At 30.1% G+C, this 18,304-nt stretch overlaps 6 protein-coding genes across 9 annotated transcripts; 4 read left to right on the top strand and 2 right to left on the bottom strand.

The window, feature by feature from the left end:
- Positions 1 to 846: 846 nt before the first annotated feature.
- On the top strand, positions 847 to 5,442 carry LOC143178429 (NADPH:adrenodoxin oxidoreductase, mitochondrial-like). 4 transcript variants are annotated; one of them, XM_076377091.1, is made up of 5 exons: positions 874 to 964; positions 3,793 to 3,931; positions 3,989 to 4,207; positions 4,280 to 4,439; positions 4,593 to 5,442. In XM_076377091.1, the coding sequence occupies exons 2-5, from the start codon at positions 3,812 to 3,814 to the stop codon at positions 5,390 to 5,392; spliced, it is 1,299 nt and encodes a 432-aa protein (XP_076233206.1). In that variant the 5' UTR covers positions 874 to 964; positions 3,793 to 3,811; the 3' UTR covers positions 5,393 to 5,442. The 4 variants fall into 4 exon arrangements, with proteins under 4 accessions (XP_076233203.1, XP_076233206.1, XP_076233204.1 ...); XM_076377089.1 differs by having other exon boundaries at positions 4,280 to 4,495; positions 4,565 to 5,442; XM_076377090.1 differs by lacking the exon at positions 874 to 964 and adding an exon at positions 3,285 to 3,310 and having other exon boundaries at positions 4,280 to 4,495; positions 4,565 to 5,442.
- A 142-nt stretch (positions 5,443 to 5,584) lies between these two features.
- On the top strand, positions 5,585 to 7,957 carry Tsen2 (tRNA splicing endonuclease subunit 2). The gene is made up of 4 exons (XM_076377095.1): positions 5,585 to 6,346; positions 6,426 to 7,278; positions 7,546 to 7,706; positions 7,790 to 7,957. Exons 1-4 carry the CDS (start codon positions 6,179 to 6,181, stop codon positions 7,952 to 7,954), a joined length of 1,347 nt encoding a protein of 448 aa, XP_076233210.1. The 5' UTR covers positions 5,585 to 6,178; the 3' UTR covers positions 7,955 to 7,957.
- Positions 7,945 to 9,007, bottom strand: LOC143178435 (COX assembly mitochondrial protein homolog). Its single transcript, XM_076377097.1, has 3 exons — positions 8,870 to 9,007; positions 8,469 to 8,573; positions 7,945 to 8,389 (listed from the first exon to the last, which is right to left on the bottom strand). Exons 1-3 carry the CDS (start codon positions 8,931 to 8,933, stop codon positions 8,181 to 8,183), a joined length of 378 nt encoding a protein of 125 aa, XP_076233212.1. The 5' UTR covers positions 8,934 to 9,007; the 3' UTR covers positions 7,945 to 8,180.
- Positions 8,994 to 10,758, top strand: Rpn11 (regulatory particle non-ATPase 11). The gene is made up of 6 exons (XM_076377096.1): positions 8,994 to 9,126; positions 9,298 to 9,420; positions 9,610 to 9,759; positions 9,863 to 10,126; positions 10,201 to 10,467; positions 10,541 to 10,758. Exons 2-6 carry the CDS (start codon positions 9,328 to 9,330, stop codon positions 10,700 to 10,702), a joined length of 936 nt encoding a protein of 311 aa, XP_076233211.1. The 5' UTR covers positions 8,994 to 9,126; positions 9,298 to 9,327; the 3' UTR covers positions 10,703 to 10,758.
- A 407-nt stretch (positions 10,759 to 11,165) lies between these two features.
- Nop60b (dyskerin pseudouridine synthase 1 Nop60B) lies at positions 11,166 to 14,449 on the bottom strand. Its single transcript, XM_076377092.1, has 8 exons — positions 14,372 to 14,449; positions 13,899 to 14,023; positions 13,490 to 13,822; positions 12,900 to 13,310; positions 12,675 to 12,795; positions 12,279 to 12,517; positions 11,962 to 12,192; positions 11,166 to 11,904 (listed from the first exon to the last, which is right to left on the bottom strand). Exons 1-8 carry the CDS (start codon positions 14,382 to 14,384, stop codon positions 11,797 to 11,799), a joined length of 1,581 nt encoding a protein of 526 aa, XP_076233207.1. The 5' UTR covers positions 14,385 to 14,449; the 3' UTR covers positions 11,166 to 11,796.
- Positions 14,450 to 14,929: 480 nt separating this feature from the next.
- Cdc45 (cell division cycle protein 45) lies at positions 14,930 to 18,127 on the top strand. Its single transcript, XM_076377099.1, has 9 exons — positions 14,930 to 15,090; positions 15,421 to 15,573; positions 15,651 to 15,860; positions 15,937 to 16,101; positions 16,242 to 16,489; positions 16,563 to 16,899; positions 16,975 to 17,369; positions 17,456 to 17,532; positions 17,609 to 18,127. Exons 1-9 carry the CDS (start codon positions 15,040 to 15,042, stop codon positions 17,671 to 17,673), a joined length of 1,701 nt encoding a protein of 566 aa, XP_076233214.1. The 5' UTR covers positions 14,930 to 15,039; the 3' UTR covers positions 17,674 to 18,127.
- Positions 18,128 to 18,304: the final 177 nt, after the last annotated feature.

The raw sequence follows: 18,304 nt of genomic DNA, 5'->3' as shown, positions 1-18,304 counted from the left end.
TATTAAATAGGCAACACAGTTGTGCTAAATTGCGAAGAAGGTTTTGAACAATTGAAGAATGAGAAATATAAATTCCTTAAACTAGTACCTATCATTCGTTCAAACTATTGAATTAAAGTGTTGAATTAAACTAGTATCTATTATTCATTGAATTAAAGTAAATTTTGTATTAAATACCTAATAATACATTCAAATTTAAAACATTTATACCTTTATGAATGCTCAGGAACCGTCAGGAACCGCCAAATACAGGATTAGACACGTTGGTCACGAAAAGAGAGAGATATACATAGATGCGTATGACCTCAAAAGCCATAAAACCATAAACCATAAACGAAATAACAGCGCGCGCAATTTGAATATATACGCTTCACGAAATCGGCAATAATGGCAGTACAAAAAATGTTCATAAATTCAAATTTGTCCTTACTTTTATTGAAAAGATTCATTTAAAATAAATTTAAATACTATCTAAATGAGTATAATATTTGAAAAATACATACATAATACACAAAGTATGTGTGTATATATAAAATTTTGATATTACTTATTAAAGAAAGTTACGAATGATCATTTTTTATGAATGTTTTATATACCCTTGTATATTTATATTGTTCAGCAAGTTTTATCAATTTTTTACTGCATGTAAAACTGACTTATATTTTAACTCAAACGTCTATATGATATAAATCATTGTATAATTTTTATGTTTAGATTCACGTAATATGATCGTATTATGATTATTTATAAACAATTACATGTTTTAAGTAATGCTTTTTAATGTATATTATAAATCTATATATTTACTTTCTTGAATATATCACTGAATCTGTGACATTGTGCAATAAAACATTCAAATTGGTTCAAATGGATTTGTGACACATTACACTTGCATATGGTATAGTGTCTTTATGGTTTTATGAAATTAAATAATAAAAACATTCTATTATTATATTGGGAAAAGGTGAGGAATAATTGTATATATTGAAAAGAAAGAAGTCAGCCGAGGGAATAAAAAATCTAACCTTATAGAAATCCCGTTCGCCGTTTTCATTTCATCTAAAAAAGATTCAACATATAATATTCATCATTTTAATTACAACTACTTGAATATATTTTATTTTGTAACTGTATTAGAAATATGTCATTATACTGCATTTAATCGTACAAAAATTTCTTTTATTTATACAGTTAAAACTGAGCAAATGACATAGAAAACGATGGAACCAAATGAACACCTTTTGAAAAACACAGAAAGACTGGCTACAACTAAGAATCTTTCTAATGATAGAAAACAAGCATATAATGTGCATGTAAATAATTTATTCAAAAAGCGTTTTGTCATTACAAATAATGAATGTTATACATTGCCTGAACCAAAAGAAATGTTCAAAGATAGTTTATGGACAATCGATAGATTGCAGACCTTAAAGAATGAACTGAATAGTGTTAAGAACTGTTTAAATAATTATGATCTTGATGAATGGCAAATTCATACAAAACAAAGAAACAGTGCAAAAGATGTTATGAATCGTTTAAGAAAAGACATTCAACCAGAATTTTTAACCCAAGCATGGTGTAAGTTCTATGAAATAGTATCATCCTTTCCTCTAGTACCAATGAATTATATTCACAACTGTAGTAAACGCTTTAAGTCCATTCACTTATGTGAAGCACCTGGAGCTTTTGTTGTATCTTTAAATCATTGGATACAAACAAATATACCTAACATTGAATGGGATTGGATTGCTACAACATTAAATCCATACTATGAAGGTAATTCACCTTCTGTAATGATTGATGATGATAGATTTATAAGATATACTTTGAGTCATTGGTGTTTTGGAGAAGATAATACTGGAAATCTTATGAATTTAAGCAATTTGGATAAACTTATTGAATCATCTAAACCACATAATGAAATATTTTTAATTACCGCTGATGGTAGTATAGACTGTTCAGATGTTCCAGGAGAACAAGAAACTATTGTAGGACAGTTACACTTTTGTGAAACTATAGCAGCATTACATCTTTTAAATACTGGAGGTAGCTTTGTATTAAAAATTTTTACTATTTTTGAATGTCGTACAGTATGTTTGATTTATTTATTATCTTGCTGTTTTAATCAAGTCTGTATAATTAAGCCAGCAACAAGTAAAGAAGGAAATTCAGAAATGTATGTAGTCTGTACAGACTTTAAGGGGCCAACATTTGCTTCTGCATACTTAAATACATTTAGAGAATACTATGAACATGAGCCTAAGCAAGCAATGTTCAGTAAAGAAGATATTCCATGTGCATTTATAGAAAAGATTATAGAGTGCAATGAATTTTTTAAATCCCAACAATGTCTAGTCATAATGAATAATATCCTTGCATTTAAATCAGGTGATACTAAAGTATCTCGTGATATAAAAGAGATTCAACGGATGGTTGCTGATAAATATATAAAAGACTATAATTTACATAAATTAACATCTGGAGAAATTGTAGGAAAACTTGTATTGGAGGGAACTAACAGTATTAATTTATGTAAAAGGGCATTACAGGGTTCTTATAATGAACGTTGTAAGCGACAACATTTAACTCCATGGGATCGACTGCAAGGTTTCTTCAATGATTCTAACAAAATAAAAATTGGTATACCATCTGATGAATTTGTAAAAGTAAGATATGTTTTATAGTTTTCCACTGTTATTTACTTTTATCTTCCCTTTATGAAATTAAAATTTTATTATATGCAATTTCTTCCCTTTGTAGTTCAAGTGCAAGCAATTGCCAGAAGATCTAGAAATTTCTTGTGGAAAACCATTTCAGAAAGTATACAATTCAAGATTTTGCAGTGAAAGTATTTTAAAAATACAAAATGGCGTTGATAACATTCTTGCTAACATAGGATATAAAATGCAATTTCCAACCACAGAAAGTATAAATACATTAACAAATGAAACTCTTACACAATCAGAATATAAAACATTAATCTTCCATTACACGGACAGTTATGATAGTTATGCAATAATTACTCAAATTTATGATGCATTGATAAATCTTAATAGTGGAGAAACTTTGGTTTTAATCGGTTATTCATTACTTACACATCTTAATGTGGGACTTTTTTATCTCCTGAGCTATGCTTTTAATTGTCTGAAACTGAAACTTTGTAATGATATGGGATCAATAATTATTTTAGAACATTATAATTACAATCTTAAAATAGTAAAACACTTACTTGATATTAATGCAACTTCTTGTGATGCTCAAAGAAAAGGAAAAGCTATTTTTGGAATAATTCCTGCATCATTTTTATATGGTAAGAAGTAATTATTATCTTTCAAATATATTTCTCTGATATTATGTTTCACATTCATCTTTTTCTAGAATGTGATTTATTCCTCACAATAGTGGATGTTAACCATTGGGTTATTAAATCATACGTTCATTACATTTTCAATACACTTGAAAGAGATAAGTTCAACAAAGAAAGTAACACATGATATTTGTGTATTTTATAAACAGCCAAAGTTGTACCAATGTCTTTAGAAAAATAAATAATTGTACATTTCTAAATGGTATATCTCTTCTTTGTACACTCATTCTCGTATAAGTAGGTTGATATTACACAATAGCATTTGTATATGTATATTAATTTATTTTAAATAAATTACTTTCTTACAAAAAGATTGTTTCTTACATGTATCTAAGAAAGACCTTGGCTGCCTTCTTAAAAATTTGTTAATTTTATTTATAAGCAATAAATGAGAAGTAATTTCATGTTCTAACATATTCTTTTAGATTAAAACGAATTACTACTATGAAACTTGATACAATTTGTAGTTATGTTCGCCTGTTTTCAACTAAGCATATTAAGCCAAAAGTTTGTATTGTTGGCGCAGGACCAGCAGGATTTTATGCTGCTCAACAGATATTAAAGGTGTGTAGAAACTTTTATACAGAGAAAATACTATTATAATATAATAATTTGACACAGAGTTCCAGTGATGTAAATGTGGACATTTTGGAAAAATTACCAGTACCATTTGGTTTAGTACGTTTTGGTGTAGCTCCAGATCACCCAGAAGTCAAAAATGTTATTCATACTTTTGAGAAAACTGCATCTAATCCGCGTTTTCAATTTATAGGAAACGTAAATGTAGGAAAAGATGTTACCATAAAACAGTTACAAGAAATTTACCATGCAGTTTTATTGGTACGCATAGAAGAAATTTATTTCTAATTGCTTAATATAATAATTTATATTGGCAATGAACTAATGTTTTAGACGTATGGTGCAGAAGAAGATAGACTGCTCGGAATTCCAGGAGAAAATTTAAATAATGTAATATCAGGACGACGTTTTGTGGGTTGGTATAATGGAGTACCAGCAGACAGTAATTTAAACATAAATTTGGATGTAGAAGAAGCAGTTATATTAGGACAGGGTAATGTCGCTATAGACATTGCAAGAATTTTATTAACACCAGTAAACAAATTGAAAGTATGTTTCATAACTTACAGAGAATACTTTTTAATGCATACGATTTTAATATGCTTTGTATTGTTCTAGAATACTGATATAACATCATTTGCCTTAGAACAATTGTCACGAAGTAGAGTACGCAAAGTATCGTTAATAGGAAGAAGAGGTCCATTGCAAGCTGCTTTCACAATCGCTGAGTTACGTGAAATATTAAAATTAGATGGTTGTAAAACTTACTGGTGCACAAACGATTTTGTAAATGTAAAAGAAATAGTTAGCACTTTACCAAGGCCTCGAAAGAGATTGACTGAACTAATGCTAAAGTCTTTAGAAGAAACACCTGCTGACATACAAACAAACGCAAAAGAACTGCATCCAATATTTTTAAGAAGTCCTATAGAATTTTTGGGTTCTAATAACGTAAAGGGTGTTAAATTGTCAATAAATCAACTTGATGGTAGTGATTTCTCTAAACAGGTTGCAGTGCCTACTGGATCATACGAAGATATTCCATGTGGTCTAGCATTTCGTAGCATTGGTTATAAGTCTACTCAAATAGATGTATCAATACCATTTGATATAAAAAAAGGTCGTATTAAAAATGTAGATGGCAAAGTTGAAGATAATCTTTATGCTGCTGGTTGGGTAGCAACTGGTCCTGTAGGAGTTATACTATCAACAATGACAAATGCATTTCAAGTTGGAAAATTAGTACATAATGAACTATTGATTGTGGAAAATAAATCAGGCTCTCTAGGTCTACGAAAAATTCTTGATGAGAAAAATATTCCTATAGTATCATATAACAATTGGAAAAAAATTGATAAAGCAGAATGTGAAAGAGGACAAGAATTAGGGAAGCCAAGAGAAAAAATAACAGATATTAATAAAATGTTGAAAATTGCTTTAAATTAAGGAAGAAGTAAGGACTGTGTTAAAGACGAATTAAATCAATAAAAACTTGTCTTTTTATGTTTTATTTCAATATTTAACGATATTATGCACCAGTTTTATATAACTGTACAGAATGTATTTAAGAAAAAATATGTTTTTACTGTCACACTTGTTGATTGATAAAATTTTTACCATTTAATAAATATGTTGTTAAATAAAGGATTTATATATTTTTAAAGAATTAAATATGCATATGTAAAAGTGTTTCCGCGATTAAGTTCGTTTACTCTAAAATTTCAGACTCAAAATAAACTTTTTTTGTAAAGAAATTACATCAACAAACGTTATCATTAAACATGTTAACAAATTTTCTTAGATACGGAAGATAACTACTACTTGTATGATTTAAAAATATAAAATTTCAACGTAACCTCTAAAACGCGCAAACTTCAAAAGTAATATTAACCTATACATACCATCCATGTACGCTAATTGGTGTTGACAGTGATTTCCTCTTGTATTTCAACTTTTGAGTAGAGCAATTAAAAAAGTATTTGTATTATCCTGAAATACAATAAAACTTGTATTACGTGTTTCATGAAAATGGAAACTTGTTGACATAAGACGAAAAATTATTACAATTAAAAAAGCTTTCTTATAATTGCATTTATACAAAAATTTGTGAAGTTTATTCTTTAATTAATAATTTAAAGAAAATTTTAACTGAAAAACAGAGTGACATAAATATTTTTTGAGACATTAATACGCATTATATATTTCTGTGCTATATAATAATATTACACTAATATGAATTTACGTGAACCAAAGAAAAAACGTCGTGTAAAATTAAAGGAGCAATTACCATTTCCAATCGTATTAGGTGATAAAAATGAATGGGTAACTTATACAGCACATCTAACAGAATTAGGATCATGCATTATTGAACCAAATGAAGTAACTGCAGTACATTCTATGGTAATAATGACTAATAAATATCTTCTGTGCATAGTTTACATCTTTATTACTGTTTTTATCTGTAATTTTGTTCATTTAGGGTTTTTTTGGTAAAGGTTCATTATCACGTGGATTTCCCTCGTTTGGAAAAGCACGCTATGGAGCACCACCAATTATAAGAAACAGACAGTGGTCTCGTAGGCAAGAATGGTTAAAACAATTTCATGAACTTAGTGTGGAACCTAACAGTAGCAAGCAACTGAATTTAGAAGAAAACAAAGATAGACTTCCTCCACTAAAAGTTTTTGAAGATAATGGAAAGCCTTCGAATAGTTCAGAAAGTGAAAATATGGCAGATATAATTGAAATAGATGCTAATCCTGTTTCTTCCAAGAAAGAAAGAAAAACTCAGAAAACTGATACAGATGTAACAAGCAATGAAATAACTCTTGATTCATCAAAGGAGGATGATCTTTATGTTGTTATGAATGACAGTACTGATGAACAATTTGATGATATTAAAAATAGTGAAAAAGAATCTGTTAAAAGTATAGAAAGGGAACAGCCTTATTGCTTTGAAGATATTACTTTTAAAGAAGATGATGTATGTTTTGTTAACAATGATACAAGTAGTCAAACCAAATTACTTGTCTTACCAGACAGTGATTCAGAAACTGAGAATTATTTGAAAGAAATAAAACCTAAAATTGAATGTGAGAGTTTTCCAGTTCAGGAAACACTTCACCTTACATTTGAAGAAACATTTTTTCTTTTATATGGTTTAGGTTGCTTAAATCTAGTAGACTTTGATGGTAATTTATTAGATATTGATAGTGCTTGGCATTTCTTTTGTAAAGCTGATAAAAATTTTATACAGAAATACGTTGTATATCATTATTTTCGAAGCAAAGGGTGGGTAGTAAAACCTGGACTCAAATATGGTGGAGATTTTTGTTAGTATTATTTTCTTTTTCATTTCCAATTTAATACTTTATCTGTGGGTTTCACTTTTAACACCTTCCAATTAATTTTGAATGGCTTTCTATTATTTCAAGTCAAGTTGTGTATTGTCATTGCTTATCAAGTTTTAATGAAGCAAATAACTTCAGCTTCTCCAAGAGTGTAAAAGTTGTCCATAATGAAGTACAGGACACCTGCAGATATGGTACTAATGTTTTAAATAATTTGCAACTATAAATAAATGTTTTTCAATATTCTAGTGTTGTATAAACAAGGTCCACCATTCTATCATGCATCATATATTGTATTAATAGATGTTTTGGATGGAGACTCATTAATTAGAGATCAGAATAAGTCTATGCATAAATCAACATGGAACAGTTTATTAGGACTAGAGAGATTGTCAGAGACTGCTGCAAAGGTAACTTATAAGTTATAATTTGTATTTAACTTTCTTTCTTCTAAATGAAATATGTTAAGTTCTATTTTTTATTCTGAATTTAGGAGATACTATTTGCTCAAGTTTTATGGCCATCTTCAGTGTCACAAATTTCTAGCTCCCTTACAGTGGATGTTCTATCAGAATTTTCTATAAGAGAAGTACTATGGAGAAGATGGAATCCTAAGCACAATAGAGATGTAGAAGAGGAGGACGATGATTCATGTTAATGTTTAACATATTTATTAAATTTGTAAATGAATGCATATACATTATAACTTAAAGTCTGATACTTCTAGATACTTTTATACCTTATTGTTTTATTATCTTTGTAATCAGGAAATATTTTTAACAAGCAAAAAGATAATACTACAAAAGGCTATGATACGTTGTTTATAATTTGTAAAATATATAACACATTTCTATTCTATTGTCTGTTAATAGTAACTTAAATACTCAGAAAGATCTTATTTTATCTGTTTTGCGTCTTACAGGTATACCAGTCCTTCGATATTCTGATCTCTCATGTAAATATTCTTGTGTACATTCTTCTTTAAACTTTTCATTATTAAACCAGTATCCTAAACATTCTCTTAATGATGAATTTTCTCCACGGCATCTAATAACCATTAAGTATCGATTTTTTTTACAACAATCTGAAAACTCTAGGAAGTGAACATATGAAGATATTATATAATATATTTAAAAACATGTAACAATATTTTTGAAATATATTATAATTACCTTTAACCACTTCACTGCATTTTTCTGTCCTTGCTTTGTCCCTCATCTTTTGTGGTATAAGTACTTCTTTTTCTACTTTTCTTAAAGATTTATCATTTGGATCACCTATAAAATGCAGCTACATGGTATATAAATGTATCAATATTGATTTTCAGATTCTGTTGTATGAAAATGATTAGTCGCGTACCCTATCCAAAATAATGCAACAGAAAAAGCTCATTCCAGTGAAATATTAAGAATGAAGTCATTCAAAATTGTTTCAATTTTAGTATTTTCAATATGACAAAAGAGGTTGGAAAACATAACCTTACTTGATTAAGAAATTACAGCAAAGTTATTGTTAATTTCATACATTAATTTTTTTAATAAATACAATAACCATAATAATTCTCAAAATATACCTAAATTATGGGGTCCTCCTCCCAGTTTCGCCGGGAGTACTGTATGTTCTACATTATCCTTCATTGTTTCTATGCACGTCAATTTTGCACATACAGATTCTATAAACGCTATTCACCCCCAATAGGCTGCGCTCGTGAGTATGCACATTTGAGAGTTGTCAGTAAGTCAGTGAGGTTGCTTATAGAAAGAATATTTGTTTAATACTACGAATGAACGAGAAGTTGTAGTATTTTCTATTTGTGGTTTAACATAATAAGTGAGTAATAAAATAATATGCTCTGCGCGATTTAAAATGATAAAATTCAATTTTAATATACTATTAATGAACTTAACCTCAACGAAGGCTGTTAAACATGAATTGACGCTTTGATAATCAGTATATTTTCTGTATTTAATTAATGCTGAAATCTACGTGCAATATTTTTAGAATCGTCCAAAAAATATAAAATAGAAAAATATGGATCGGCTCTTGAGATTAGGCGGAGGTATGCCAGGTCTGAATCAGGGACCTCCATCTTCAGATGCTCCGGCTGTTGACACCGCAGAACAGGTCAGATTTCTCTGATTTTATAAGATTATTAATGTGTAAAAATCTTGCTTTTATAAAAACTAGAAAATTTTGAATCATCAACCAATTAGAAAAGTTGGTGCCTTTACAAAAAATGATGAGGCAAAAAAAATGATTATACATCAGTATAATAGTTAACATTTATCTATAAATTATTTTGTATGTTATCAGGTATATATATCATCACTGGCACTTTTAAAAATGCTTAAACATGGACGTGCAGGTGTACCGATGGAAGTGATGGGTTTGATGCTTGGAGAATTTGTTGATGACTATACTGTTCGTGTTATTGATGTATTTGCTATGCCTCAAACAGGAACAGTAAGAACAAAAGTTTTTTATTATTCCATAATATACTGTTTTCTTATATTTTACTAATTATTAAAATAATTGTGTCTATATCATACCATCTTTCCACTCTTAGGGAGTTAGTGTGGAGGCTGTCGATCCGGTATTTCAAGCAAAAATGTTAGATATGCTTAAACAGACTGGTAGGCCAGAAATGGTAGTTGGATGGTACCACTCTCATCCTGGATTTGGCTGCTGGCTTTCTGGAGTGGATATTAACACTCAGCAATCATTTGAAGCTCTCAGTGAAAGAGCAGTGGCTGTAGTTATTGATCCCATACAGTCTGTAAAAGGAAAAGTTGTTATTGATGCATTTAGATTAATTAATCCAAACATGATGGTAAGCATTTGTGTAAAATAATTGTTACTTTTATTTTTAACATATATCTGTAGACATCATTCATAAAATTGTAGGTTTTGGGACAAGAACCCCGTCAGACTACATCCAATTTAGGTCATCTACAGAAGCCATCTGTTCAAGCTTTAATCCATGGTTTAAATCGTCATTATTATAGCATTAGCATTAACTATCGGAAAAATGAATTAGAACAAAAAATGCTACTAAATCTACACAAAAAGACGTGGATGGATGGTCTTACACTTGCAGAATATTCAGAACATAGTAGACTGAATGAAAATATTGTATCTGAAATGCTTGAACTCGCCAAGAATTATAATAAGGTAAAGTGTGCAAACATTTTTTAAAAATAACATCAGCTTTCCGAGCAAATGTAATAACAAATGAATTTCGTAGGCTTTGGAAGATGAAGAGAAAATGACACCCGAACAATTAGCTATAAAGAACGTGGGTAAGCAAGATCCTAAACGGCATTTAGAAGAGAAGGTAGACACACTTATGTCTACGAATATTGTTCAGTGTTTGGGAGCTATGCTGGATACAGTTGTATTCAAATAACTATTTCTTAAAATATCATTTGCAATATATTAAAAAATATACATCTTTTTAAAATACATGTGTTCATGCTCTGTACCCGAAAATAGCGCCTTTAATTAATGAATTTTTTTATCACTTTTTTCTAATTTGTATTCATGTCGTAATTTTTTAAAACGTGTAAATTTTATGCTTACTTTCTGTTTCTTTCATTAAAGAATCCAAAAATTCTAAATTAAAATAAAAATAATTTACGCACCTTCGTTATTATTTTAAATACTACTTTACTATTTATGATTAATTCATAGGGACCTTTAAGCATTAATATCTTTTTATTTAATATTTGTACATCTATTACAAAAGAATAAAATGTATTCAAAAAACTTTGTACGCATACAAATATCCAACATACACGATAACCATAGATTACACTGGAAGGAAAATAGTATACAATACAGATAATCCATAAAAGATAGTTATATATGGTTTTATTAAAGACGTATTTTTTATTATTTGATTGACGTTTAGGTCTTATACAATTTTTTGTCCGACAGAAGACGTGCGAAATATACATACACGTCTAATAAAATGAGATAGTGTAAAAAAGATGAAAATGTTTATGTAATACAGAGTGTAAATACTGCACACTGTTGTACGTCTGTAGGAACGTAAAATACAATATAATACACAGTAGATTAAAGTGGAATATTTGTGTGCACTTACAAAATATTTTTGTGATTTGCAAATAGAATTCTCTATGTACATTTGATACAAAATCGTACCAATATAGTTTTAATATTTGCAAAATTTATGAAACTTCACTAATGGTAATATTTACTTCACGTTATCACTTGTGATAGTATTACTGCACGTTTTGAAACATAATCTTAAAAGATTACTAAACAAGTGACAAGAATCATGATGATCTGTACAGCTGTACAGAACATGCAAAATATTTTTTTAACATTTAATGCAGAGGGCATTACTTATTGGAGGAGCTAAATGCTATTTTTACAAATTAGGAATTATAAAATATAAAAAATCATTTATATTGAAGAGCTTTTTATGGAAAGATTATTGTATTCCTTTAACAAGGATATATCTGTTTAAAATTATTTTCAACTCGAAACTGGTGCTTCTTGCTCTTGACTCTGATCCAGACTTTGGTCTTGATCTTTATCTTTCTTCTTCTTCTTTTTCTTTTTCTCTTCTTTTGCTGGCGTTTCCTATAAATAGAAGTAGTTAATAATTTACGTATTTTAAAAATATTAAACATTACTTACTATCGTTGACGTTTCGGTTTCCGCGATTGTTGATTCATCAGCTTCAGATTCTGTCTTTTCCTTCTTCTTCTTTTTCTTCTTTTCCTTTTTCTCTTTCTTTTTCTCCTTTGGTGAGGCTGTTTCTGGATCATCAACATGTTCTTCTTTTACTGTAACATCCACTGGTTGAGGCGCCGTATCCTCCCACTTACGTTTTTTAGTGGCAGCATCAGTAACGCCATTTTCTTCAGTCTAGTCAATTATTTAAAATACATATTAAATAACTCATTTTATAGAAATGTATTATGTATAGGAAATTAAGGGAAGGAAATGCCTACCTTTATATTAGTTGCAGAATAATCTGTGTAACTTGATAACCAATCAGCCGGTGTGTTTTCATTTGGCTTTCCATGTTTATCTAACTTTCCTTCAATTATCATTCTCTTCTTTATAGATGCTTTTGGTCCCAAACCCCATTTCCTGGGATATGCATCTCGTTCCATTATTACTCGTTTAATTTTTGCAGCTACACCATGATCACAAGCTGCCATTGTAGGAGATGTCATCAATGCAATAGCTAGAATAATAAAATTTTAAGTATAATTATTCCATAAGAATGAATAAAATCTGCTAAGAATTAGAATAATAAAATAGTAATTATAAATTGCTCTTCTTATTTTTTAGATTTTTAAATAATGTATGGCATTGCTATGTTACTTTGCAAATTTATTTACCAAGTGCTATAGCTTCGCCTTTAGTTGTTACTATCACAATTTCCTGGTTCAGTTCTATGCCATCATCGTACATCAGAATACCTGGCAGCATAATTTTAGCTCCATAGCAAATAGCATTTACCTATTAATATAATTATATACCATAATATAAATGTCTTTTTTTTTCTTAATTATGTGTATAAACATGTGCAAATAATAAATATAATAAAAATACTAAATACATACCGCGCTGTCCTTCACGATAATTCTCTTATGATTCACGAGAAGCGCTTCTAATGGTTTAATTACTCTTCTTAAATAAGATTCATCCCCGTGATTTTCGTATAACCACTGAGCATCAAGTATGTCATGCATGGTGACCATTCCATCATTCTCGGATTGTACACCTGAACGATTTCTACGCAGCTCTTGCATTTGACAACCAGTGCCTAAGAAGAGGCCAAGATGAACGCAAATAGTTCTAATGTAAGAACCAGCCTCACAACTAATCCTGAACACTCCCATGTTTCTTTCATTATCATAATCAAGGAACCAACTATCGTATACTGTTCTGACACGAAGCTGGCGCTTGACTGCAGATATAAGTGGAGGCCGTTGAAAAAGCGCGCCACGTAATTTTTCCAATGCTTGATTTACCTGCATCATTTCATCATAACATTAATGCATAATTTCATTAAAGTATAAAATAAATAAGCTTAATTTTATCCTAATTCAATGAACAGGGTGTCTTTTTTATGCGAAAATGACGAAATATCTTGAGAATTCTAAACAATTTTTTTGTAAGTAAAATATAAGTAGAATATATTTACAATTACCTTCTGCAAACTTTCAGGAGCAGAATGTAACTTAAAAACTGCAACATATTCTTTTCCAGCAGACTGTTGTGACTTAGCTAATCTAGTTGCTCTGTCAATACACACTATCAGGCACCCAGAGACCTTAGGATCCAAGGTACCAGAGTGGCCAGTCTTTTCTACTTTTAAAATCCTTTTTATCCAAGCAACGACTTCATGCGAAGATGGATTGCATGGTTTATCAAGATTAATGCATCCAGATTTCACGTACTCTGATAAAGTACGATGCAATGGTGTCGAGCCACTAGTTAACGGAGTAAAATGTTTTGTACGCGTAAGCATTTTATCAAAATTCTGAAACAATATTAATTCATTTTTAGTTGTAATCATACTAAATAGATTATTCCTTACTGTTTTCACATTAGCTTACCTTAAATAAAAGTGGCCAATCCTTGTATTCCAGTTTTATGGGATCACTGGAAGGCTCGACTTGGCACTTCATTGTTGCCTGAATTTCTCCAAGCGATTTCTTTTTATTCTTCTTCTTGATTTTATCTGCACAATAAAAGTGAAACTTAACCTACCAACTTCCATCGTTTATAATCACTGATACTGTAATAACAGAACATAGTAACCGTGTACGCGAGTGGAGAATTAATTCCAACAGGAAACGAGCGTACACGATATCCGCGATACATCGTACTTAAAACAATATCTCCAATCGGGATTTTTGTCAGCGAAAAACACGTGTTTATTGTTAAACATCTAACCCATATTTGTAACAGAAGACATGAATCTCTATCAACTCCCATAACAGAAACGAAAAATCTTCACCCAAATAAATAACTACAGTCGAATACTATATTCGATAATAAACGTACAAATAAAATTAATAACAATTACCTGTATCTGCCATTTTTAAGCTAGTAGAAACACGTGTATTCCCAAGAACCAAGGCAACATCAAACGCGCGAGAGCGTTGCGAGCATCAGTGTACTACGTAATGTCATGAACGACATGTAACGTAGATCTGTCACATTAAGAGTAAACATTTGAAAAGTGCAGAAAAAGTTTATAAGTTTTTAACATTTGATTAATCTGTCTCAAGAATATAGATAAATTATACAAGTAAGTACTACGAAATGTTATGAAAATATTGCAGAATAATTGACATAAAATTGAATTTTGAATCGACACAAAGATCTACGGTTAAAGCCCATCTTTTGTTTTCTTGATGCACTGACTGTATTCAAATTCAAGCACAATTTTCATCCAATTTTATGGAAGCATCTCGTACATTACAAATTTTATGTTTTAATTTAATATTTCTATTAAGTAGAAATTTTATTAAAGCCCTTGTAATAATGTATTGCAATTATTTTGTACTTAACGTGTTGATCTGTTGTAACTGTCAGCTGTGTACATTTCCCGCTTTTCTGTGGGTGCATCTGTTGCATGTTCTGTCCCGCGAATGTTACGTTATCGTTTAGGATTATTTAATAGGAGGTAAAACGAAATAAAATAAGTGAAACAGATATAAAACACATTCCCATGCCGAAGAGTATAGCAACATGTTCGTGGAAAACTTAGAACGAGGTTTCTATCGTTTAGTGAGAGATGATGTGAGTGCTTGCATTGCTAGAGTTCGTTAACCTGATTTATTTATATAGGTTAAAGAGTCGTATATTATAAATAATGTATCTAAACAATTGAACTATCTTACACTAAATTTGTTTCCTAAACTATTATTGTATTTTTTAATTAATCTTCATTCATACTTCCTGTAATAGTTTCAGTATTTATATACAAAAACACATGCTCCAAGTTGTTTTATATTTGTTGTTAATTAATGAATGACACAGTGAATTATAGATATAGACTATAGCATAGATTAAAATTATTTTTTATATAGGAAAAATGGCTGTGTAACTTTGTTCTTTTTTCTTTTGCAGAGATGTTTGTTATTAGTGAATTTTGATGTTGATGCCATTTGTGCTTGTAGAATTCTGCAGCAATTATTTAAAAATGATAACATGATATACACATTAATCCCTGTCCAGGGTATTCAGGACATGGTTCGTGCCTTTGAAGAAAACTGTGAAGAGGTGATAAGAATATAAATATCCCGTATATAAATATTTGTTTTTATAGTGTATTCAATAATTAATTTTTATTTTTGTAGATAAAAAATGTTATTTTTATAAATTGTGGTGGCACATTAGACTTGGTGGAATTACTGCAACCTGCAGAATCTGTGATATTTTATGTACTTGATAGTCATAGGCCGTATGATTTGTGTAATATATATTCGGAAGATCAAGTACGTATACTTGGTAAGGCTGATGAGGATGATGAAATTCCAGAATACAACGAGGTCTTCAGGGACGATTCAGTAAATATCTCTTACTTGTTTCTGTATATAAAGTACAAAACACAAAGAGCAAGGTATTCACTTTTGTGAGTTTTAGTCTGATGAAGATGATATGGATGAAAATTCAGATGAAGATTCGCAGAGGAAGAGGCGAAGATTAAACGAAGAAGATCTCATTAGAAAAGCCGAAAGAAGAAAATGGGCTGAAAAAAGGGATACTATTTTGTTTAATTATACACAGTACAGCTATTATGGCAGATCAGTATGTATTATATCAAAAGTAACTGCAATAAGTAGAGTCAAGAACATTTTTATATTAGTAAATCAATGTGGTAACTTCAAGAACATCACCTATATTGTGTACAGTAATCAAATTTTCATTAATTTCTCTTTGTTTTTCAGAGTGCAATGCTTGTTTTTGAAATGGCATGGAATATGTCTAAAGACAATTTGGATATGGTGTGGTGGGCTATTATTGGATTTACTGAACAAGCAATTCTTAATAAAGTAGAGACAAGGTTGAGCGTTCTTGAAGAAGGTTCACTTCAAGCTCATGTATCTAGATTAACTCATAAACAAGGAGGCGAAATTGACAGACAGCAACAGCAACAGCAACAACATAGCACCCTCAGAATTACTTATGACAAAGAGTATCCTTTCTTTTTAAAAATATTTTCTACAAAAATACTTTTCAAAATTCAATTCCTTACATATCAAATATAGTCTTTTACTCGTATTGTATCGACATTGGACTGTAGAAGCCAGTTTAAGGCATTCTGTACCGACTGCAGTATCGTTAAGACTTTGGTCGGTTAGAGGAGAACAACGATTGAAAGAACTCTTAGCAGAAATGGGTTTACCTTTAGCTCAATCGAAACAACGATTTTCTGCAATGGATCTCGCACTTAGACAAGAATTTAGGCAAATGATTGAGAAATTAGCGGGGAAATATCGAGTAGACACGATTATTGGGACCAGTTTTACTCTTCAGTATGGATACAGGTTTAAATACTGTGCCTCGGATGTAGTTTATGCTATGCTTGCATTAATGGAATCTTCTGTAAGTTGATACCGTTCATCTGTTTTTCTGTACTAGATTTATCAACATAATAGTCTTATTACTTTCATTTCACAGTCAAAAGAAAAGTTACCACAACGTTGTTTTTTGGATGCATTGGATTGCCTATCACGCACAAAAAAGGATATTTTAGAAAGTGGCATAGAAAAAGCAAAACTCATGCTTTGCAGTGTTTTCAAAACTGCACAGAGTCTTTTACAAATGAAACAAATTAGAAGCGCTGGTTCGTTTCTTTACATAATCATCCCAGAAGGAAGTATCGATAATCATGTCTTTGCACATTCATACCCGTTAATAATGCTAGCACAGTTTACCCTTAAGGCCTATGTAGACTCTTCAAAGAACAGACGAGCACCAGAATGGCCACTAGTAGCCTCTTCGATATGTAATCCAGAAGATGGTACGTGTCTCATCGTTGGTATACCACCGGTTTGTGAAGACCAACCAAGAAGGTACTTGTTCCACTAGTTATCTTAACTAACTTGTTCTACAAAATATCTTAACTATATTTGATTATAATAATATTAATTTATTACAGTCTGTTTGGAAGAGCCTTTGAACAAGCAGCTAAAAATACAAATTCTTATATAGAAGCGGATTACTTCGATACTACAAGTAAGATTCATTTAAGTCTTTCAATTTTATCTTCAAAAGTGTTTATTTTCTTATAATCACTTCTTTTTATTTTTAGTAATAAGACTGAAAACCGAAGAAAGAGCAAAATTTTTGGATGCATTGGCAGCTCTCCTAGCGTAAAATTTTTAATGATTTATTTGACGTACGAAAATAAAAATTTTCTCCCTATTATTTATTTTGTAGATAGTATAGTAAAATAGCGACAGCACTGCCTTTTAAAAAACGCGACTATGAAATTGACTCGCTTTATGTTCTATGACATGCTGTAGCTTTTTGATAAATACGAATTAGTAAAACCCATTTTATAATTACTGACATCTAGCTTTAATTGTATTGTAGATATGTGTATAAAGTAAAATGAATGTAAACGTCTAATTGTAAAGCTTCCATTTATGTATGAAATGCTGACTCAAATATTTGTGTCGATAAGATGAACGAAAAGAATTCAAGATAAAATGAAAATCATGTTTATAAGAAATGTAACTCAAGAAAGAAATAATTTGTGAAAGAATTTTGTAAAAAATAACGTTAGATATAATTTTTATATAAAAACAAGTATACGTATGAAAACAGAAATTTCAATAAATTTATTCAATTTTCTATATTTGTTTGTATTTCAATTTGTAAAAGTAAGGATTATTTAGGATACGAAATTTTACGAAGTTAACTATACATTAACTATACATTACTTGTTGCCTGTACGAAAAACGGGATTAGTTGAGTACTTATTAAAACCCAAAATACGTTCGAC

The sequence above is a fragment of the Calliopsis andreniformis genome, chromosome 4, assembly GCF_051401765.1.
Source record: "Calliopsis andreniformis isolate RMS-2024a chromosome 4, iyCalAndr_principal, whole genome shotgun sequence".
NCBI lineage: Eukaryota > Metazoa > Arthropoda > Insecta > Hymenoptera > Andrenidae > Calliopsis > Calliopsis andreniformis.
This window is presented reverse-complemented; position numbering and strand designations above follow the sequence as displayed.